At 38.2% G+C, this 24868-nt stretch overlaps 1 protein-coding gene across 2 annotated transcripts in view; it reads left to right on the top strand.

Annotated features, from left to right (window-relative positions):
* LOC128700649 (uncharacterized) overlaps positions 1–24868 on the top strand; it is a 94707-nt gene that overhangs the window by 52548 nt on the left and 17291 nt on the right. The window contains exon 3 of one of the 2 annotated variants that reach the window (XM_070096995.1): positions 556–12367. The exons of the other annotated variant lie outside the window; for it this stretch is intronic. Coding sequence (XP_069953096.1) covers positions 556–3658 — 3103 coding nt within the window. The 3' untranslated portion in view covers positions 3659–12367. Of the gene's footprint in view, positions 1–555; positions 12368–24868 lie in introns of those variants that run through there. 2 annotated transcript variants of the gene reach the window in all.

The following is a 24868-nucleotide window of genomic DNA, read 5'->3' as shown; positions in this document are numbered from 1 at the left end:
CACCATTCCTCCACTGCTTTAGTATCACCACTCAATTACCACCCACCCCAACAACTGTACACTCATCCACCCATATCACCACCTACACTGGGCCACTGACATTATAGCCCACATTGTCACCATCACACCACCTCATTGCTTCCACCCTCCTAACCCCCCTTCCCATCCCCCCACCTCCTAACACCAGCTCTTGTATCTGGCAACAGTGTCTTTCCAAACCCAGCAGTGTCAGAATTTTCACCTGCATCGCACATGGTGAGGATGAGTTGCCTGAGTTGATAATTATATAAATATTAATCACAATCAGCAGATGTTAACTCCTAAAGCTACAAATGGAACCTGTAACTATGTAGAAATTATTCATGTAATTTGAAAAATAATCACATGTACAAAATGCAGATTGTTTACTATTCATATTGTTTGGTTTCAAAGTAGAGATATTTTCATATCTCTTTCAAAGTTCTGGATGATAATTTCCATTAAAAATAAAAAAAAATGCAAAAAAAAAAAAATGTATATATAATTTGTTTAGAGACCTTTTTTTTTTTTTTTTAGACACCCTGGACGAGAAGAGGTATTAGTACTTCAGGACCATGTTGAGCTTGGATGGATATATGATAAAGCTCAGGAGAAATACTTCTATTGTGAACATGCAAATAATATCAAGGCTCGGCAGTGTCCTCCTAAATTCAATTTTGTAATCTGGGATCAGGACTTTATTCACCAGGTACTGGAAGACAGTCATGCTTTTAAAGAACCAGGATGGGGACAACAATGCAGAGCAATAAAAACTGGTTATGTATATCTCTTAAGAGGAACTAAAGTGATTGAGATAACGGGTGACATTTCATCGCATCATCAAGGGTACACTGTCAGCTCTGTTAATTTTAATTATCATGTTGATATGTTAATCCATGTTCCTAACAAATTAAAAGATAACTTGTTGTCTAACTTGAAAAATTATGTCCATTCTGTGGTTAATGACAATACTGTAAGCTTACTACCTGAAGAATTATACAAAGATAGTGATACTATCACTTATATATATCTTCAAGGAAATGATAGTAAGAAGTTTAGATCCACTAAACACGCTTTACAAGAATTTTGTCGCCTCTTGAAAGAGTCTGAAGTCAGTAAATACCCATATTCTACATATTTGATAAATCCTGTTGTATCTAATACTTATGCTTCTGCTGTTAAGAATACTAAGAAGGAAATAAATAGCATCCATATAACAAGCATTCCAAAAGTTCATCAAAGTGTAATTAATATTTCTGGCACACTTAACTCACCAAAAGAAAACTTGGATTTGGGAAGCAGTAGTAAAGATATGGGTTTTAAAACAAAGAATCAAACAGTTGTAATGAGTGAAAAGTATTGCAGATCTGACATAAATTATGTTATTGCTGAAAAAGATAAAATGCAAGAAAATACAAATTCCCTGGGTGGAAATGAATTTAATCTGTCTTCCACTACAAATATACAAGATTGCTATGGCAGTGGCAGCTTTTCAGGGAAGGAGAAACTAATATCAGCAACTGGTGAATATAAGGAGATGGGTAAAGAAGGTAAATTCAGCAAAGAGATAAGTAAAAGTCAGTGTTCAAATGGTTTACAGAAAAATGTTGAAAAATCAGAGATGACACCTGAGAGTCAACTGTTGCAATTTTCCCAACAAAAAAATTATGCTAAATCTGTTAATCCAGATCAAAAAAACGAGAAGTCAAGTAAGGATAACAGTGTTATTGGTTATGCTCTGCGCTCCAGAAGTGGAGTATCAAACTCCATGAGCTCTGTCCAAGTGCAGAAACAAAATTTCCAACATGACCTTAAAGATTATAACTCTGTGCAAACAGCTTTGCATGATTCTCAGGTTATATCAGAAAATGAGACTATTTTCAACAGCAGTAAACAATTTAATGAATGTAACAGCAATAAGACCAATAATTCCCAAAGTTATTCCTTTGCTGAGTCTGTAGAAGATAAGGTTACTAATCTTTCTCAAGAAATACACAACTCTGAAAGTGGCAAAGAAGAGGCAAAAGTCTCTCATGTTTCAAATATGTGCAATGCACCATTTAAAAGTTATGAAGTAAGCCAGAAAAAAGATGAAGAGGATTTTGGTCTTACTGCAGGCTACCTCAAGCCTGTAAAGGAAGCCTTTAATGAATGTGGAATGATGAGGAAATATTATGGTGTTCATTCAGAGATGAAAGAGAAAACCATAATTCTTCTTGGAGCTTCAGGGAGTGGAAAGACAACACTGGTAAATTTTGTTGCTAACTATTTTAAAGGTATTAAAAGTGCTGATGGTGAGTTGGTACATGTTGTCAGAAACACTAATGATGTGAGGTCATACACAACATCAGTTACAGCTTATACATTTTGTTCTAGCGAGCACGAGAGTCCCATTACTGTAATAGACACTCCGGGGTTAAATGACTCTTCAGGGGCTGAAGTACGAGATCATGTCCAGTCACTTAAAACCTTCTTGGCAAATGCTGCTTCACAAAATTTGGAGATACATGGCATTGGTTTTGTAGCACAAGCTCATTTGGTACGTTTAACGTCATCAGAACGCCTCGTCATGGATTATGTTTCCACACTTTTTGGTGAAGGAATTGAAGACCACTTCTTCACATTTGTTACATTTGCAGACAATCTTGAGATGCCACCAGTTGTAGAGGCCATAAAAAATTATGGTGTGAAGTGTAATATATTTTTGAAGTTTAACAATTCTTCTCTCAGTAATAACAAAACTAATGAAATTGATGACTTGGACAGAGTTTACTGGAGAATTGGGAGTAAAAGTTGGAGAAAATGTATGAAATCCCTGCAAAACCTTCCTGCTCTATCAGTCAATATTATAAAATCATTGCAGAGTGAGGTGTATGCATCAACTGTGATTGACTCTGCCGAGAGGGCGCTAAGAACTGAAATAAAAACCTTTATTGGTTATATGAAGGGACAAAAATTCATGACAAAAGAGGGAATTTATGTATGTGAAAAAGTTTGGGAGATAGCAGCAATTGTTCACCACTTCAGATCTACTCATTTATCTGACTCTAACAATGTTGAAGGCATTTTAACTTATTTTGCTGAAGAAGTTTGCAAAGATAATGGAATTGCTCATTATTATTACATGAAGCTTCTTTCTCTTGCTCCATCAAGAACTTTATTAAATGCTGGAATTGGAATCATACAGAGCACTGCAACTGTATATGGAAAGGCTGTAGAAATGTTGAGTAAACAGAGGCAAACCTGTTCACATGCAAGTCCAGAGTTTCTTTACTGTCATGGATGTACAAAAGACCACGAGTTGATGAAGATTAAACCCACTACAAGAAGGAAAATACCAGTTTTTGGATCAAATGCAACAGTTATTACTTATCAGTGTAAAGAATGCAAATGTGAAGGGAATTTGCATGGTGAAAAACCACGTGATGAAGATCCCTCTGAAGACTGCTTAACCTCTAATGTCTATTATTTGAACACATTGCTTGAGCACACAAGAAACTGTATCAGTGATGTAATAGAAGAATTTTGCACTCCAGGTTATTTGATGAGTGAAGATTTGTATATGAAGCAAATCAATGTATTCACAAATTACAAATATGAAAAATTTATAAATGCTCTACTACATATGAAACTCAAGTGAATATAATTCAAGCAGTCACAGATATATTACCAAGCTGATTAAGCTGCAGGCTGCTAATAACTAAGAAATGTAATTGAATATTTGTATTTGCAAGGGTTGAACTATACTCCTAGTTTCTCATAATTTATAATTATCTTACAATTTTTTTCAAGTTTCTAGTATTTTAGTACACTCCACTCTATTTCCTACAATAGCACAGTGCTGTGGTTTCTCCCATGGGACTTAAAGTAGGTTGGATGATTAAATAAATCGGTTATTTGGATACAGTGCTACTTAATTACAGTAGGGCCCCACTTATACAGCAGGTTAGGTTCTAGGCTACTGCCGAAAAGCAGAATGCCATTTTTTCCCTCTTATAAATGCATATAAATGCCAATTAACAAGTTTACATTAACATATATTACAGTTGCAATAGAACTAGGCATTAAAAACAATAAAAAGTAAATTACACACACAGTACACCCATTACTTACCTTAAAATATTTGTAGTCTTAATGTAGGGTGAGAGGTAAGTTTAATTTGTAGGAAGTTAGGTTTGGGAGGTATGGTAGCCAGCCAGGTCAGCCCACCCCAATACAATACAATATTTAATTAAAGCTCCCAAGAGCAATAAAATACATATATAGTACATTCATTAATTACCTTAAAATATTTGTAATCTTAATGTAGGGTGAGAGGTGAGATTTATTTGTAGAAAGTCAGGTTTGGGAAGTATGGAGTCCAGCAAGGGAAGCCCTCCCCACCCCACCCACATGTAATGTAAACAAACCTGTCGAACGCATCTGGTTTTCATCACATTACATTGTGTACAAGTTGTCTCCACATTGATACAGTAGAATAAATAAAGAGAAACACTCCCATTCTCATGTAACACCATTTTTAGAAGAAATGATGCCCTGAGTGAAGGCATACTTAGGCACAGGTGCACATTCGTATAAATTTTTTTTTTTATAAACAAGTCGCCCGTCTCTGACTGAGGCCGCGTGACCCAGAAAGAAAGAAAATCCCCAAAAAGAAAATACTTTCATCATCATTCAACACTTTCACCTCACTCACACATAATCACTGTTTTTGCAGAGGTGCTCAGAATACAACAGTTTAGAAGCATATACGTATAAAGATACACAACATATCCCTCCAAACTGCCAATATTGTATATTCTCTCCAAACTGCCAATATCGTATAATTATCAGTTATAATAATAATGTAGGTATGTAGTCTGCCTGGGCTACATACCTACACCTACCTACATAGCTACACGATATTTAATGTGGCCCAGAGCCATATTATTACCATCGACATACCATGTTCACTGAGTTTAATTGTTTCTAACAACTACCTTTAGATGCCAATACATATCATAGATGGATTAATGAAAATGCCTATATTGATGTAAAATTAGACATTCAATGTGCCCAAGAGTGATTGTTATTACTTAATAGAGAGATGTGCTCATAGAGAATGTATTTGAAAGACACCTTGCAGTATAGAAAGTTTTGGTCATAATTTGAGATTGCAGTACGTATTAGCAGAACGCCGTAAGGTGAAACGTCGAAGAGCAGGGCCCTACTGTATATATAACAACTATACACTATAGTATGCCCCTGGAATGCCTTTCTCAATACATTTTATAATGCCTATTTTCTGCTCAGCATTAAGGACTATTCACTTGCATGTTGTTTGAGTCATTTCCAACACTTGCCATTGTTTTTTTTTTTTTATTTTATTATCACACGGCGATTCCCACCAAGGCAGGGTGGCCCGAAAAAGAAAAACTTTCACCATCATTCACTCCATCACTGTCTTGCCAGAAGGGTGCTTTACACTACAGTTTTTAAACTGCAACATTAACACCCCTCCTTCAGAGTGCAGGCACTGTACTTTCCATCTCCAGGACTCAAGTCCGGCCTGCTGGTTTCCCTGAACCCCTTCATAAATGTTACTTTGCTCACACTCCAGTAATGTTAACCACATCACAGCTTTCAGATGTTCTTTGTAATTATAGTGTTTGAAAAATCTAGCTTCATTGTATTTTATCTTTAAGGTTTTGGGGAATAGACGGTGTACTAGCCGCTGACTCCAATTTTGGTTTAGTGCTCATTGACTTTTTTACATTATGTATATAAAGTATTTGAAAGCTATTTTTGAGTTTGTCAGCATTTCATGACTTATTACTGCATTTATGATCTTAAGATGTTTTTATTTAATTTTTTTGAGAGGCCTTTTTCCACTTTTACTCACAGAAAAAATCAAAATCAAAATCTTTATCTCCATGAAGCTTACATATAAGTTGCAATGAGTGAGAAGTTCATTTTGTTTCAAGTTTTTACAATTACGACAAAAAATTATTTGATACATTTGTATGTTCAAGTATTTTGGTCAAACTAATCCTTTCGGATTAAGAACCCTTTTTGGGGTGAAATTCCACCCGTATCAGACACGTCCGGAAATCGTACGTATCAGACACATCCGTATCAGACACATCCGCCTGCGTATCAGACACGTCCGCCTGCGTATCAGACACGGTCCGCCTGCGTATCAGACACGGTCCGCCTGCATATCAGACATGTCTGCCTGCCCGGGAGGCTGTCAGCCTAGCTTTGTCACTGGTTGAGTGAGCATTCATCCGAAACATTTTGCAATTTTTGTGCTTGTTTATTGATTGCGACTGTGAAATAAGCCACCACGGGCCCAAAGAAAGTTCCTAGTGCCAGCCATTTGGTAAAGGGCTGAGAGAGATGGGAGAACGTGCCTTCTTCAGTGATTCAGTGATTTTACAATATATATGATACTAAAGCAGCAGGAGTCAATAAAGGCTATAGCGCCAGCCAGCGATAAAGTGTAGCATTAACAGTGTAACAAGTATGTTAAGCAATTAAGTGATAGAAAATGAATGGCATGAAACTAACTCCTCCAATGTTGTTGGAGGTATATAGGGCCACTGACAACATACGCCACCTGCGTATCTTCCACCACCCTAAACCATCTCCTCCAAGGTAAGTGTAAATGTTTCTTACTTATAAAGTGTAAATATTTCTTATTTATAAAGTAAATATTTCTTATTTATAGTCTAAATATTTCTTATTTATAAATTAGAGTGTAAACATTTCTTATTTATAAATTACGCAAAGTGTTTCAGTATGAATAGTGGTGGTGGCCTCTGCTGCCGCCACCACCACCACCACCACCACTATATTTACGGCGTATGCTGTCAGTGGCCCTGATAAACCCACCCCCACCCCACCAACACTACTCCACACATACGTAATGGTATATTTTATTCATTCTAGAGTAGATATCGTGTTTCTATGTTAATATTGTTTGTCATATTAGATGAATTGTGATAGATAAATAAGCCGTAGAGTTGATATTAGCACATCATATTTAAGTATTTTGTACTGTTTGCAAACTCTCCTCCCTCTCCCCTCCTCGCTGTTTTCCATACTCCAACAAGAGTCTTCAATAAAAGTATGTAATAGTGAATTTAAATGTTCATTTATCCATTTCATTAGTGCTTTATATTTATTTCTCATTGTTTTCTGTATGTAAAACTAGAGTTATTCTTTAAAAAAATAATTTTTTGTTAATATTTTTTGGGTATGTGGAACAGATTAATTGTATTTACATTATTTCTTATGGGAAATATTGCTTCAGTTTTCGTATGTTTCGGATTTAGAATGACATTTTGGAACGGATTAAGTCCGAAAACTAAAGTTCCAGTGTACTACTTAATTTTAGTCTTAGTATATAATTTTAGGTATTGTGGCAGTACAGCATGAGTAATACCAAAAGCAAAAGTAGTGTAAAATTATTTAGGAGTTTCCTTTGGTTACTTTATGTAGCAAAAGCAAATAGTGTTACAAGTTAGAAATAAAATATGGGTAAAATATTTTAAAGTCTTCTACTTAGCCAGTTGACTTTGGAGGAATAAGCAAAAATCTTAAAATGTTGTAAACATGAAGATGGCACAAGATAAATGACTCATTGCACCAAGTATGATTGCTCGTTTCAGTGTTTTAGTATAATTTGTATATAACTGTTTACCTTCTAATGTGTGTAAAAAATGTACAGTGGACCCCCAAGTTTCATGATTAATCCGTTTCAGAGAGCCTGCCGAAGTCGAAATTCATGAAACTCGAAACCATTTTCCACATAAGAAATAATGGAAATAAAATTAATGCGTTCCAGACACCCAAAAATATTAAAGTAAAATATTTTTTTTTTAAATTAAATAAAGATTTACATACTGAAAACAATCAGAAATCAAGTACATGCATTTAAAAAAATAATTAATAACATTACACTTACCTTTACTGAAGACTTCTGGGTGGATGGAAGACGGGAGGAGGGGATAGGAGGAAGGTGTACACTGTTTGGAAGGAGAACCTCCTTCCATTAGGACTTCAGGTATGAAGTCCTTATCTGGGGTTACTTCCCTTCTTTGTTTTTTAAAGACACTGGCACTGGGAATAACTTGAGAGCCACTGGACCCCTGTCGCACAAAATATCTGTCCAGAGAGCTCTGTTTCTGGCGTTTCTTTAAGATTTGTCTGAAGTGGGACACAACACTGTCATTGTACATGTTGCCAATACGGCCTGCAACAGCTTTGTTAGGGTGAAGTTCATCCATAAATGTTTGCCTTTCAATCCACTTTGCACAAATGTCCTTAATCTTTGAAGAAGGCACCTTCCTCCGTCTCTCTTCCTCCTCCTCTGCAGCAGTTTCCTGAGCTGTGATCTGTTGCTGTTGCAGATGAAGCTCTTGCAGCTCTTCAGTGGTTAGCTCTTCCCTGTGGTCCTCCACCAACTCTTCCACATCCTCACCACTCACCTCCAACCCCAGGGACATCCCCAATGCCACAATAGTTTCCACAACTGGCATAGGCTCCTTAGGGTCAGCCTTCAAAATCCCTCTCTTCTACACAGTCTGGCCACAAATTTCTCCAAGCAGAGTTCAAAATCCTGGAAGTCACTCCCTCCCAAGACTTACCTATAAGGTTTATTAAAGTGATCTTTCCAGAACTCTCTTAGGGTCAATTCTGTGTCTGAGGTCACTTCAAAGCACTTTTGAAACACTGCTTTTGTGTAGGGTTTTTTGAAATTTGAAATGACCTGCTGGTCCATGGGCTGGAGGAGAGGAGTTGTATTAGGGGGCAAGAACTTCACCGTGATGAAGCTAAACTCCTCCACTGTTTGCTCTTTCAAGTCTGGAGGATGAGCAGGAGCATTGTCCATTACCAGGAGGCACTTGAGTGACAGTTTATTTTCCAGGAGGTATTTCTTCACACTGGGGCCAAACACTCCATTAAACCAGTCTAGGAAAATATCCCTTGTGACCCATGCCTTACTGTTAGCCTTCCACGTCACACACAAATTACTCTTGACGACACTGTATTTCTTGAACAGTGTGATACACCAGTAAAGGCTTCACTTTAAAATCCCCACTAGCATTACTACAAAACATGAGAGTAAGCCTATCCTTCATAGGCTTGTGTCCTGGGAGTGCCGTTTCCTCCTGCGTCATGTAGGTCCTCTTTGGCATTTTCTTCCAAAAGAGGCCTGTTTCGTCACAAACACTTGTTGGGATTTGAATTCTCCAGTGTCTATGCACTCCTTAAACTCCTGTACAAACTTCTCAGCTGCAGTTTTGTCAGAACTGGCAGCCTCACCATGCCTTATCACACTGTGAATGTCACTAAGCTTCTTAAATCTCTCAAACCAACCTTTGCTGGCCTTAAAATCACAAGCATCACCACTTGTTGCAGGCATTTTCTTTACGAGATCGTCATGCAACTGCCTTGCCTTTTCACATATTACTGACTGCGTAACACTATCTCCTGCTAACTGTTTTTCGGTAATCCACACTAACAATAACCTCTCCACTTCTTCGAGGATTTGTGATCTCCTTTTTGTCAGTATATCCACCCCTTTTGCAAGAACAACACACTTTATTTCCTTTCCTTTCGCCACGATCGAAGTGATGGTTGAATGGGGTTTGCCATACATCCTGGCAAGCTCTGTAACACACTCTACTCTTATATTTTTCAATGATTTCCTTCTTGAATTCGATCATGTTCCTCACTTTCTTTACCAAAGGGCTTGCACTAGTTTTCCTTGGGCCCACTGTGACTTATTTAGCAGTTGCAATCACAAAAAAAACAATGGATTATTACGTATGAACCCACGGGGTGATGGTCACGTGTTGGTAAACAATGGCACACTGAGTGTGAATGGCGTGGGAGATTGGCTTGGTTTGTGTGTGGTGACGATCTAATCACGAAACTCGAGGCCAAATTTTGCCAAAAAAACTTGTCAAAAGTCGATGCTGCCAAAACTCAAGGGTCCACTGTATATGCAATTTAGTTTTCACTGTAAAAGACAATATTAATGTCTTTGCTTTTAAGTACATTCACTGAAGGTCCACACTGTGACTGCCTCCATACTCTTCACCAGCTTATTGCTCTTTGCATAAATACATTGTACCGTTTTCTTAATTCAGTTTTTCAAATTTTTCGATATAATTTTTTCACCTTGCATATGCTTATTGAGGGCAGTCAATTCTGTTAATACATACTTATTTTTCATTGTAAACAATTGGTAATGCTTGACATTGATAATAGGTAAATGAGCATGGAGATCACCTGACAAATCTCATTTATTTGTTTAAGAACACAAATTTCATTTGTTACTTTAAGAATACAAATTTCATTTGTTACCTTAAGAATACAAATTTCATTTGTTTCTTTAAGAATACAAATTTCATTTGTTACTTTAAGAATACAGATTTCATTTATTACTTTAAGAATACACATCTCATTTGTTACTTTTAGAATACAGTAGGGCCCCACTTTATGGCGTTTCGCTTTACATCACCGCACCTCACCCTGTTTGTTTACATTCTCCATGAGCTCCATAAGCACCACGTCTCTCCATTGTGTCTGGAAACTCCAAAATTTCAAGTGTTTTTAAAAGTTATTTCATATTTTATATATACTGTACTCTGATAATTATACTTATGTGTACCTGTACCTAAATAAACTTACACACTGTGCTAGGGTGCAGGTTCACATTAAAATACTCAATAATAATCAATGAGTCTCATTAAATGTCGTATATTACGTTAATATACACATTTTCATTAATCCATGTATGATATTTTTCAAAATTATATAATAAACATGATACATAACATATAAAGATGATAAATACACTCAACAATAGAATAAATAAACATAAATATGAGATGTGGGAGCCAGACAACTTGTACTAGCGATGCCATATTAGTAATGATAATAATACTCAATAATAATCATTGAGTCTCATTAAATGTCATATTACGTTAATATACACAATTTTATTAATCCAGCTATGATATTTTTTTCAAAATTATATAATAAACACAATACATAACATAAAGATGATAAATACTCCCCACAGTAGAATAAATAAACATAAATATGAGATGTGGGAGCTAGACAACTTTTACAAGTGAAGGGAAGAATAATGTTTTCTCTAGTTCAACTTAAGAGAAAATGTGTTACTGAGGGTAACTAGAAAATTATTCCTTTCGTTTGCCTTCACTCAGAGCATCATTTCTTCTAAAAAATGATGTTTACATGAGAATGGGAGGGTTCCTCTTTATTTATTCTACCGTATCAACATAGAAACAACTTGTACACAATGTAACTTGTACACAAACCAGACATGTACACTTTGTTTACATAACTCATGCTTGCCTGGTTTGCTTACATAACTCCACGAGTGTCCTCTCTCATATACTCATTTTCTCTCTCTCTCATTTTTTGTTTTATCTTGTTTACTCACCTCTGACCCAGCATTAAGACTACAAATATTTTAAGGTAAGTAATGAGTGAATTGTATACGCATTTTATCTCTCTGGGATGCTTATAAAATGTTATAGAATATTACATGTGGATGGGGTGGCCTGGTATGGTAGCCCGGGTGACTACCATACATACCACACTTGATTTCGTACAATAAATACTACTTGTCTCACCCTAGATTAAGACTGCAAATATTTTCAGGTAAGTAATGAGTGTACTATATGTGTATTTTACTTTTTTATTGTTTTTTAATGCTTAGTTCTACTGCTAACCCCAATGGAAATAAGTCACACTGTCTGACTTTTTTGGGTTATCCCAGGTACTTTACACATATGCTGCTATGTATGATAATCTATTTAACTGCATTTGTGTATATATGAATAAACTTACTAACTTAATATATGTTAGTGTAAACTTGTTATCTAGCATTTGTATGCATTTATAAGTGGAAAAAAAGAGGTGTTCCACTTTACAGCGGTTTCCACTTTACGAAGGTAACCTGGGACCTAACCTGCTGTATAAGTGGGGCCCTACTGTACAAATCTCATTTGTTACTTTAAGAATACAAATCTCATTTGTTACCTTAAGAAAACAAATCTAATTTGTTACTTAAGAATACAAATTTCAGTTGTTACTTTAAGAATACAAATTTCCTTTGTTGTGAAATATCTGGATAATTTTTATACGTGTGATCATGCTAGAAGAATGAGTTGTTTTGAAGTAAGTCATGAAGGCTTTACTTAAGATACAATAACATTGAGTATGGATAATATTTTTATTGCTCTACAGCTTATGATTGTGTTATATATTGATTACTATATGTACAATACTTGATTAAACTACAGTAAACATATGTAAGCAGATATTTTAAGTGTTTCTTAACCTTACCTAATACCTGTATATTTATACTAATAGAAAAATGTTTTGATAAATATTCAAAATTATGAATTATAGCTTTGGCTGTGAGAAAAACTGGTTCAGATTCTCTGTAATTAAGGAGAAGATAAATGACTAGATTCAAAAGCTGACAGAGTTTCTAGGTGCCCTTAACACCCAACTGGATTCGTTGAAAAATAAGGTATTCTCTGGTTGGATTCATAAGCTGACAGGGTTTTTAGGCACCCTTATCAAGCACCCAAACAGTTACAGCTAGCAGCAGTAAGATTGCTTCATACACTTCTGCGCCAGCCTTCGTTGGGTGTGAACGTCTCTCTCGCCTGAGTATCAGTGACAAATTTCCCCCGTTCTCTCTGGGGACGCTTGTCCTCATCTCTTTTACTCGCCAGGCATTCTACAGGAGGGGCACCTGGTTAACAGCTTACATTTAGATGTTGATAAATTAGACACATGTGCAACTCTTGGGTATCTTTATTGAGGAAACGTTTCGCCACACAGTGGCTTCATCAGTCCATACATAGGAGAAACTTGAAGAACAGGAGGAGAATGAGGTAATCAGTCCCTCAACCTTGAGTCGATGTGTTCAGTCCATCAATCTTGAGTAGAATACCTCAAGGTTGAGGGACTGATTACCTCATTCTCCTCCTGTTCTTCAAGTTTCTCCTATGTATGGACTGATGAAGCCACTGTGTGGCGAAACGTTTCCTCAATAAAGATACCCAAGAGTTGCACATGTGTTTAATTTATCAACATGTCGGTTCTCTGAACCATTCATCTACAAAGCTTACATTTAGCCAGCTCCATTTTTTCCGCTCTGCTGAAAATTCTTTATCGGTCTTTGGTGGGAAGATGGTTACTGAACTCGGGTGGGAGTGTGGGCGTCCCTCTCTGCTGGGGCTTGGCAAGGGGGTCCACCGAATCTAATTGGAAACTTCAAGTTTCTATCTCTGTTTACAAAGGAACTTTTGTTCCTTTTCTCTCATCACCCAGCCTTGGGCAACAAATCTTCCTCAACAGAACATGGGACCATAACACAAGGCACAGATCACTCTCTGATATTCCTCGTGTCCATCTCACACTATGCAAAAACTCAATGAACATAAAAGGCCCAAAAATCTGGAATTCATTACCTGTGAATATAAAAGAAACACTGTCTGTTTATTTATTTATTTATTTATTTATTTATTTAAAATTTGAGCACACATACAGAGGTACAAAAAATACAGATAAGAGCAGCATGCCAAAGCCACTTATACTATGCATAGCATTACGGGCTGGCTTAAAATTAACTTAAGATTAACTAAGCAATGATGAAATCAGTGATAAAACTTTAATGTAAACAGATTACTATAAAGCACAAGTGAGTATTACAAAGACAGGTCATATGGTTGTATGCATTGTTGTACATTCAGTAGAATGGAGTATTCTGTTAGGTAGTGTATTTAAAAAATAATAAAGTTAGATTGGGTTTTAGGTTTAACATTTATGTGATATAATTGTGAGAAACATTTAAGATATACAATTTATAAGGTTCAGTTATTCAGTATTTATTTGGTTTTGGGTGAGTAAGTGATCTTTGAGAAGAGACTTGAATTTATAAACAGGTAGTGTTTCTTTTATATTTACAGGTAATGAATTCCAGATTTTAGGGCCTTTTATGTGCATTGAGTTTTTGCATAGTGTGAGATGGACACGAGGAACATCAAAGAGTGATCTGTGCCTTGTGTTATGGTCATGTGTTCTGTTGAGGTTGGCAAGGAGATGTTTGAGGGGAGGGTTAATATCAGAGTTAAGTGTTCTATGTATGTAATAGGTGCAGTAATAAGTATGGATGTTTTGTATGGTGAGTAGGTTTAGTGTATTGAATATTGGTGGAGTGTGCTGCCTATAGTGAGAATTTGTTATCATTCTAACTGCAGCCTTTTGTTGGGTAATTAGTGGTCTGAGATGGTTACTTGTTGTTGAGCCCCATGCACAAATTCCATAGATGAGATAGGGGTAAATAAGAGAGTGATATAGGGCCAGGAGGGCTGACTGTGGAACATAGTACCGTATCTTCGATAGTATGCCTACAGTCTTGGAAATTTTCTTAGAAATTTGTTGTATATGTGTATGAAATTTGAGTCTATTATCAAGGTGGATTCCTAAGAATTTTCCCTCTGTTAGCTTTGTGATAGGTGATCCGTTTATCATTATGTTAAGAGGGACATCTGTAGCTCTGTTACCAAACTGAATGAAGTAGGTTTTGTCAATGTTTAGTGTAAGTTTGTTAGTCCTCATCCAGGTAGATATTTTCTGTAATTCGGTATTTACAGTATTGGCTAGCGTGACTGGGCTCGGGTGGGAGAAGACGTATGTAGTGTCATCTGCAAATAGTGTGGGTTTGAGTAATTGCGAAGCATTTGGTAGGTCATTTATGTATAGGAGAAAGAGAAGAGGGCCAAGGACACTTCCCTGTGGGACACCAACTGTAATTGGTTGTGCAGAAGAGTTTGCCCCATTTGCATACACATCTTGGCTTCTGTTGCTGAGGTATGACTTGAGGTAGTTGAGGGAGTGCCCTCTTATACCATAGTGTGACAATTTTACGTGGAGCAAGTCATGGTTAACTGTATCAAAAGCTTTACGTAAGTCAATGAAGATCCCCAGTGGGACTTCTTTTTTCTCTATTGCAGTGTATATATGTTCTAGCATGTGTATAATAGCATCATTAGTATTTTTATTTGGCCTGAATCCAAATTGGCAGGGGTTGAGTATGTTTTGGGAGATAAGGTAGGAGTAGATTCGTTTATGAATTAATTTTTCGAAGATTTTTGAGAGAGGGTGTAAGTTGGATATTGGCCTATAGTTATTCAACTCTGTTTGGTCTCCTCCTTTGTGGATCGGGGTGACCCTTGCTATTTTGAGTACTGTAGGGAAGGTGGAGGATTCAATGGATTTGTTAAAGAGTGTTGCAATGATTGGTGATAGCACTTGTGACACTTTTTTGTATATAAAGGGTGGTAAGGTATTTAAATCTCCTGCCTTGTTTTTTAGTGTGTTGATAATAATGGAGACTTCATATGGGTTAGTCGGAGCTAGGAACAGTGTGTTCGGGTAGTTGCCGGTGAGGTAGTCATTTGGTGGGGTATCTGAGCTTGGGATTTTATTGGCAAGGTTTTGTCCTATAGTGGAGAAGAAGCCATTGAGTCTATTTGCTGTTTCTGTTGGTGGGAGTTGGGGTTCATCTGATTTTGCTAATTTTATTTCGCTATTTCGTGATAACTTTTTTGTTCCTAGAATTTCTGATAGGGTTTTCCAGGTCTTTTTTATATCACCTCGTAAGTTGGATAATCTGTTCTCATAATACAATTTTTTTGCCCTTCTTATCAGGCTGGTTAGGATTGACGAGTAACGTTTTGTTTGGTCTCTGGTTATGTGACCCATTCTGTACTGTTTTTCATATTGGTGTTTTGTATTTATGGATTTGAGAATGCTGGGTGTTAACCAGGGACTGTTCAGTCTCTTAGGTGTCATCTGTTTAGTTTTTTTAGGGCAGTGCTTGTTATAGAGGTATTGGGTCTTTTTGGGTCTGCTTAAAAATCACTTACTCACCCACAACTAAATAAATACTGAATAATTGTATCTCATAAATGTTTAACCTGTGACCCAATCAAACTTTGTTATTTTTAATTACATTACCTAACAGAATACTCCATTCTCCTGAATGCACAGCAACACAGTAAATGACCATATGACCTGTCTTTGAAATACTCATTTGTGCTTAATTACAACAATGTTTACCACTGAATATATCATTGCTTAGTTAATCTTAAGTTAATTTTAAGTCTGCCCATAATGCTCTGCATACAAGGGGCTTTGGCATGTTACACTTAACCACTGTATTTCCTTGTACTTCTATGTATCATGATAAAATTAATAAATAAATAAATAAATACCATCAAGAAGCTGGGCTCTATACTACTTATGCTGTAAGTGGCCCTGATAAACCCAACAAAGAAAGAAAGATTGCTTCATACAGATACATGTACAAATAGACAGTTTTACACTTTAAGGAGGTTATTAGTAGAATACACAGGATAACAATAAAAAATAATCACATTATGAAACTATGTAGCTTGCAGCGGGAGCAACAAACAGGGTTCTGCATATATTACATGCAACTTCGGTGGGAAATAGGCCCATGCATTTTGTGCAGATATTCAGGCATCATCTATGAGAGTTATTAAACCAGGGAAGCATTTCTGAGTATGTCAAAATGAGAATCAACTGTGGAAAAAATCACATTGGTATTAAAAGATGGAAAAAAATCACATTTGGTATTAAAAGATGGAAACATCAAAACAGCTTTCATAGAAAATATGACAGCATTCTATAACAGATGGGGAAATAAGAGGACTGGGCCAGATGGTGCTATCGCTCCTGGTGCAGATGCTGTCCTGGTAGGCAGTAACTAAGAATACAGAAATGAAAGTTGGTGGCCCGGAGGGAGACAGGAGCTCTAGTGGGGAAACAAGTGATAGTAAACAAGGGGATGCCCCAAAGAATAGTGAAGACAAAATACCAGAAAATAAAGGTGAAGATACCAGTGTTAGTACAAGTGCTGAAGAGAGCAAAGAGATAGAAAAACACGCACCAGTAGGGAATGCAGTCACGAGTAACCAAGGTAAACAGAAATCAGACCTATGCAAATTCTATGCATTAGGTATCTGCAGGTATGGAATATCTGGAAAGACTGATGGGGCATGCAACTTTGACCACCCTAAAAAATGCTGTGCCCATATGACAACAGGGAAATGCAACCTTCCTTCCTGTAAGCTTTTCCACCCTGAAATGTGTCACTCTTCAGTTCAGGAAAGACAATGTTATAACTTACATTGTCAGGCACACCACCTAAAGGGGATAAGAAGATACAGAACATCCAGACCATGGGAAAACCAGGGTAGCCGCAACCACACCAGAGAAAGAGTTTTTTTTAGTGCAAGGAAAGAAAAAAAGCTGGCAGGAAATGACAAAAATTGTACACGAATTCTGATAATTTCTGGAGTTATTTATGTAGAATGCCCATTGTTATTTATATAACAATGGGCTTTCTATATAAATAACAAAAAAAAAAAATGGCCTCCACTCCAAAACAACATATTAATGCCAGGAAAAAAAGACCTCCCCCATACCACCAATACGACAATATTCATCTTTTCAAATATACAGGGTCTAAAGCCAGCGGACTGCTCAGAGTCAAATGCAATGTTCACCGTTTTCACAGAGATCCACATAAAGGATCACTTTGACAATGAAATATGGGTCCTGGGTTATAACCTATACAGATGTGACAGTGAACAGGCAGAGGAGGGATGAACTACTCAGAACTACTAAACACCTCAAATGATGTAGTTGAAGTTTTGACAGTAAAGATCGAGAACCAAAACCTGGTTATTGTGGGTATATACAAGCCTCCCAACAATTCTAGGAACAGCTTCTGAAAATAGACCACTGTCTGGAAAATCTTCCAGCTCCTGCCCCAAACATTTTGCTTCTGGGGGATTTCAGCCTATGGCACCTAAAATGGAGGAATGTAGCAAATAATGCTGTAGTGGAGATAACCCCAGGAGGCAGCTCAGATGAAAACTCATGCAAACAAGAGCTTTTAAATCTCTGCACCAAATTCTTGTGGACCTCATCTTCACTGACAATGATGATCTGATACAAAATATTACTATATCAAAAGCAATATATGTACTCAGATCACAACGTAATAGATGTTCAGATATGTATGTGCTGGGCCCCAGACCAATAAAATGTGATCATTCATGAGGGAACTTTCACCAAATTCAATTTCAGTAACAAAAACATAAGGTGGGACCAAGTCAACCAGGTCCTAAATGATATAAACCGGGAAGATATTCTAAGCAACACAGATCCAAACCTATGTCTAGAACATATTAACTCTTGCACTCGAGATACGCTCAAGGCATATTCCTTTACGGAAAAGGAAGAGAAGATGTAAGCTAGAAAGAAAGGTGCTTCCTATACAGATGAAGGCAAAGAATAACAGAGTGGCTAAAAGAGGCCAATATATCTGTAATACAAAGGGAGACACTAGTCAGAGAAGTAGCAAACATCGAACTTAAGCTAAAGGAATCTTACAGGAGTCAAGAAATGCGGGAAGAACTAAAAGCCATAAATGAAATTGAAAAAAACCCAAAATATTTCTTTTCTTATGCCAAATCTAAGTCGAGAACAACATCCAGTATTGGGCCCCTACTTACAGAATATGGGTCCTACACAGATGACAGCAAGGAAATGAGTGAGCTACTCAAGTCCCAACATGTCTATTTTTAGTGAGCTGCTAACCAGACTGAGAGTCGAAGACCTAAATGAATTTTTTATGAGTGAGACAGAATTTGGTAGACTCGAACCTATTTGATATTATCCTGATGCCAAATGAGATTGAAAAGGTGATAAATGATATGCCCATGCACTCTGCCCCAGGCCCAGACTCATGGAACTCTGTGTTCATCAAGAACTGCAAGAAACCCCTATCATGTGCTTTTAACATCCTATGGAGGTGCATGAACATAGGTCATCTTACAGCTGCTGGAAACAGCAGACATAACCCCACTCCACAAAGGGGGTAGTGAAGTAATAACAAAGAACTACAGACCGACCACTAACATCCCATATCATAAAAATCTTTGAAAGGGTTCTAAGAAGCAAGATTGCCACTCATTTAGATACCCATCAGTTACACAACCCAGGGCAGCATGGGTTTAGAGCAGGTCGCTCCTGTCTGTCCCAACTACTGGACCACTATGACAAGGTCCTGGATGTTCTAGAAAACACACAAAACACAGATGTAGTATAAACAGATTTTTCAAAATACTTTGACAAGTGTGACCATGGTGTAATAGCACACAAAATGTGCGATAAAGGAATAACAGGAAAAGTTGGTAGATGGATCAATAATTTCCTAACAAATAGATAACAAAGAGTAGTAGTAAACAGAGTAAAGTGTGAGGCGGCTGCTGTGAAAAGCTCTGTTCCACAAGGCACAGTACTCACTCCCATCCTGTTCCTCATCCTAATATCTGACACAGATGAGGATGTAAGCCACAGCACTGTGTCTTGTGGCTTACACTCAAATTTGCATGACTGTCCTCCATTGAAAACACTGAAAAACTCCAGGTAGTCATCAACCAAATCTTTAAGTTCAATGATGAAAAATTTCAACTACGATATGGAAAACGTGAGGAAATTAAAACTATATCAGAGTATAAAACAAATTCCAGCCATGTAATAGAGCGAAAAACTAATCTAAAAGACGTAAGTGATAATGTCGGAGGATCTCACTTTCAAAGACCACAACATTGTATCACTAGCATCTGCTAGAAAAATGACAGGATGGATAATGAGAACCTTCAAAACTAGGGATGCCAAGAACATGACACTCTTCAAGTCACCTGTTCTATCTAGGCTGGAATATTGCTGCAGACTGAGAGCACCTTTCAAGGCAGGTGATATTGCTGACCTAGAAAATGTATAGAGAACCTTCACAGCACACACAACTGCGATAAAACACCTCAGTTACTGGGAACGCTTGAAGTTCCTGAACCCGTACTCCCTAGAACGAAGGCGGGAGAGATACATGATTATATACACTTGGAAAATCCTAGATGGATTAGTACCAAACTTACTCATGAAAATCACTCCCTATGAAAGCAAAAGCCTCGGCAGACAATGCAGCATCCTCCCAATGAAAAGCAGGGGCACCACTAGCAAGATAAGAGACAACACGATAAGTGTCAAGGGGCCCAAGACTGTTCAACTGCCTTCCAGCATATATAAGGGGGATTAACAATAGACCCCTGGCTGTCTTCAAGAAGGCGCTGGATAAGCACCCATTGTCAGTACCTGACCAGCTGGGCTGTGGTTCGTACATCGGGTTGTGTGCGGCCAACAGTAACAGCCTGGTTGATCAGGCCCTGATCCACCATGAGGCCTGGTCACAGACCAGGCCAGGTAACATACTATAAAACAATGTGGAAGGACAACCCAAAACCAAGTGTACATTTAGTGCTGGATGGTTTAACTGGTTTAGAATGTGCAGCAAGCTGTATAAAGAACTGCAGGGTAAGACAAACCGATGGCATATGGCAGAATTCCTGAGCACTCCATTGCAAGAGTCAAGTGAGGAAGCTGTATTAAAATTCCAGATCCCCAACCTTCAACTTTACATCACTCCAACCATTATCCTTGGCCTAGTAGGGCCACAGCCACCCTCTCCATGCACTTTAGGATATGAAGCATCAAGAGCTGACTTTAAAGGTAAGTAATAAATACTCTAAAGTATTAAAGTAACCTTTCTTTAGCTACATGTACTCTTCATTTTCACAGTCTGAACCTCAGAAGTTCAGAAACTTATTATTTTTTGAAGCATTATAACATTAAATAAATTTTTCTTTTTTACAGCTCTCTTGGAGGTCTTGGGAATGCAACCCTATTTTTCCCAAATGCATTTCAGTCCACAAATTGCAAAAATTGTTGGTAGTGCAGTTTCAGGGACATTATCTGTATGAATTATGATCATCCACTGCATTTTAAGAGTGATGTACATAGGTTGAGGAACTGGGGTAAATTACCCCAAATGGGGTAAAATGAAAATCTCAAGGGTAATGAAGGCTTAGTAAACATATACATAAAACTGCACAAAAATTTATTACAGTATTTAATAAGCAAGGCAAATTATCATCAGAAACAGAAGATTTTGATGTTGTATCAGGAATGAAATGTCATATTTCAAAAACCTGAAGTGAAAATATTTTCAATGAAATTCTTTAGTTCCATAATAAGATTTTTATTAAAATTGTCTGTTACTATTATTTATTTCATGCAGTTTATTTTTCATTTTAATGTTTTGCAATTTTTTTTTAATTTTAGTTGCTTTATCACATATAATACATACTTTTCAGCTTGTGTGACTGTATTTTCCATACAGATGGATTAAAAAACTATTTTGAATTTGAATGCTCCTTGTTTTTTCTGGATTCTGTGGGCTTTCTAGTGGGTAATTTTGCTGTACACAAATTTCTTTTGGGATCATACCCAAAAGAAGTTTGCCAACCTCTGACCTAGTAGATCTAGACAATTCAGTTCCTATTGCTCAAGCCTGTTAATTTAGTCTCATGAATAGTTCATAAAGTTCTTTCCCACCTTCTATTTTTTGCCTAGTTGTTGCAGTGGCACTAGGTGGCAGTCCCAATTCATTCTCACCTGCACATCTCAGTTAAAAAAATTACAATAATTTTGTCACTTTAAACTTTGTCATGAAACAGCAAAAAGACACTATATATACTGTACTGCTACACTGGGATACAAGATTGGAGCTACTGCCCTGATCCTCCTGATATGGCTGAAATATAATTTTACAAACTCTTGTAAAAATGACCTTGATTGGAAATTTTTGCAAGCATTTGGTAGGGGGTGTGTAGACCAGTGTTTACAGTGAAACATAGATGAACAGTATTTAGATTAGGGGTAAAGAGGTTTTAGTGGCATTTATGGATTTTGAAAAGGCATGTGATAGGGGGCAATATGGCAGATGCTACTAATGTATGGAATAGGAGGTAGGTTACTGAAAGCAGTGCAGAGTTTTTACTAGGATAGTGAGGCTCAGGTTAGAGTATGTAGGAGAGAGGGAGATTATTTCCCTGTAAAAGTAAGCCTTAGACATGGATGTGTGATGTCACCATGGTTGTTCAATATATTTATAGATGGGGTTGTAAGAGAAGTGAATGCTTGGGTGTTGGCAAGAGGTGTGAGATTGAAAGAATCAAACACAAAGTGGGAGTTGTCACAGTTGCTTTTTACCGATGATACTGTGCTTTTGGGAGATTCTAAAGAGAAGTTGCAGAGGTTGGTGGACGAGTTTGGTAAGGTATGTACAAGAAGGAAATTAAAAGTGAACATAGGAAAAAGTAAACTGATGAAGATTAAAAAAATTTAGGTAATGAAAGATTGAATATCAGGTTGGAGGGAGTATGGAGGAAGTTAAGGTAATGATTCAGATGGGTCTATGAAAGACAAATTGATGAAGGGAAAAAGTGAGTGGTGCACTGAGGAGTCTGTGGAGACAAAGAACATTATCCACGGAAGCAAAGAGGGGAATGTCTGAGAGTATAGTTATATCAATGCTCTTATATGAGTGTGAAGCATGGGTGGTGAATGTTGTAACAAGGAGAAGGCTGGAGACAGTGGAGATGTGTCTGAGGGCAATGTGTGGTGTGAATATAATGCAGAGGATCTGTAGTTTGGAAATTAGGAGGTGCGTGGTTACTAAAAGTAATATCTAGAAGGTTGAGATGGGGTTGTTGAGGTGGTTTAGACATGTTCAGAGGATGGAACAAAATAGAATGACATGGAGATGGTATAAATCTGTAGTGGGAGGAAGGCAGGGTAGGGGGTCAGCCTAGGAAAGGTTGGAAGGAGGGGGTAAAGGAGGTTTCATGTGCGAGAGAGTTGGACTTCCAGCAAGCATGCGTGAGAATTTTAAATAGGAATGAGTGGAGACAAAGGGTTTTTATGACTTGACATGCTGTTGGAGTGTGAGGGTGGGAAGTACAGTGCCTGTACTCTGAAGGAGGGGCGTTGATATGTTGCATAAAAATCTTTGAAAGGGTCCTAAGAAGCAAGATTGCCACCCATCTAGATAACCATCAATTACACAACCCAGGGCAACATAGGTTTAGAGCAGGTCACTCCTGTCTGTCCCAACTACTGGATCACTACGACAAGGTCCTAGATGCACTAGAAGACAAAAAGAATGCAGATGTAATGTACAAAGACTTTGCAAAAGTGCGTGCTAAATGAATAACAGGAAAAGTTGGTAGATGGATCTATAATTTCCTCACAAATAGAACACAAAGTAGTAGTCAACAGAGTAAAGTCTGAGGCGGCTACGGTGAAAAGCTCTGTTCCGCAAGTCACAGTACTCACTCCTGTCTTGTTCCTCATCCTCATATCTGACATGGACAAGGATGTAAGACACAGCATTGTGTCTTCCTTTGCAGATGACACCTGAATCTGCATGACAGTGTCTTCCACTGCAGACACTGCAAGGCTGTCTTCCACTGCAGACACTGCAAGGCTCCAGGCACCCCCACCGAGCATGCGGAGGCTAGACAGGAAGTTGCAGGTTGGGATCCACCGGCTGCGACTTGGCTACCCTACCGCCAGAAGACTCATCGAACGCGTGCGAGAGGAGTGCTGCTGCCATTTGACCAGATGGTCCCCAGGCCACTAGTGCACTACCTTCTTGACTGCCCAGCGATGGTACCACTCCGACGGAGGCACTTCCCAATGGCACCTGGGGACCCGACCCGAGAAGACACCACAGCCCGGCTGGTGTACCAGGCCGTCCGAGATCTGGGAACTCTCATCCCCGTCCTGGCTGCCCACCCACCGCCTCGATGACGACGCCACCTATAGACGATGATTCGCCACTACCTCTCCTGTCTTTCAACTCTCCTACCCCTCCTTTCTTCCTGTCTTTCACCCCCTACCTTCCCCTCCCCACCGCTAAAAAAAAAAAATCCAATGGAGCCTGTATTAGGTTACTAGGTAGAAGCCTGAACTTACCTAGAGCTATGCCACACAACCAACAATTGTTGGGGCAACAAGTGCCCAAAGGCCCTGGGCCCAAGAGATGCCTGCTGATGATGCCCAAGTGGACGCCTGCTGATGAAGACCAAGATGACTTCTGCTGATGAAGATGCAAAGTGAGACAACACTTCCCCCCCGGGGAGTCACTGCAACAGAGATGATGATGTTACCCTCCACCCGGAGGGCCCAAGAAAGAAGATGAACGACACCCCCAACCTGGGGGCCACCGCCGGGTCACCAACTGGAGAAGACCTGGGCTGGAAGTGCCGGCAAATCCCTAATGAATGAATGAATGAATGGCTCCAGGCGGACATCAACCAAATCTTTCAGTGGGCTGCAGAAAACAATATGAAGTTCAATGATGAGAAATTTCAATTACTCCGATATGGTAAACATGAGGAAATTAAAACTTCATCAGAGTATAAAACAAATTCCAGCCACACAATAGAACGAAAAACTAATGTCAAAGACCTGGGAGTGATCATGTTGGAGGATCTCGCCTTCAAGGACCATAACACTGTATCAATCGCATTTGCTAAAAAAAATGACAGGATAGATATTGAGAACCTTCAAAACTAGGGATGCCAAGCCCATGATGACACTCTTCAGGTTGCTTGTTCTATCTAGGCTGGAATATTGCTGCACACTAACAGCACCTTTCAAGGCAGGTGAAATTGCTGACCTAGAAAATGTACACAGAGAACCTTCACGGCATGCAAAACTGAATAACTGAGATAAAACACCTCAATTACTGGGAGCGCTTGAAGTTCCTGAACCTGTACTCCCTGGAATGCAGGCGGGAGAGATACAT

Source organism: Cherax quadricarinatus, chromosome 56 (genome assembly GCF_038502225.1).
Source record: "Cherax quadricarinatus isolate ZL_2023a chromosome 56, ASM3850222v1, whole genome shotgun sequence".
Taxonomy (NCBI): Eukaryota; Metazoa; Arthropoda; class Malacostraca; order Decapoda; family Parastacidae; genus Cherax; species Cherax quadricarinatus.
This window is presented reverse-complemented; position numbering and strand designations above follow the sequence as displayed.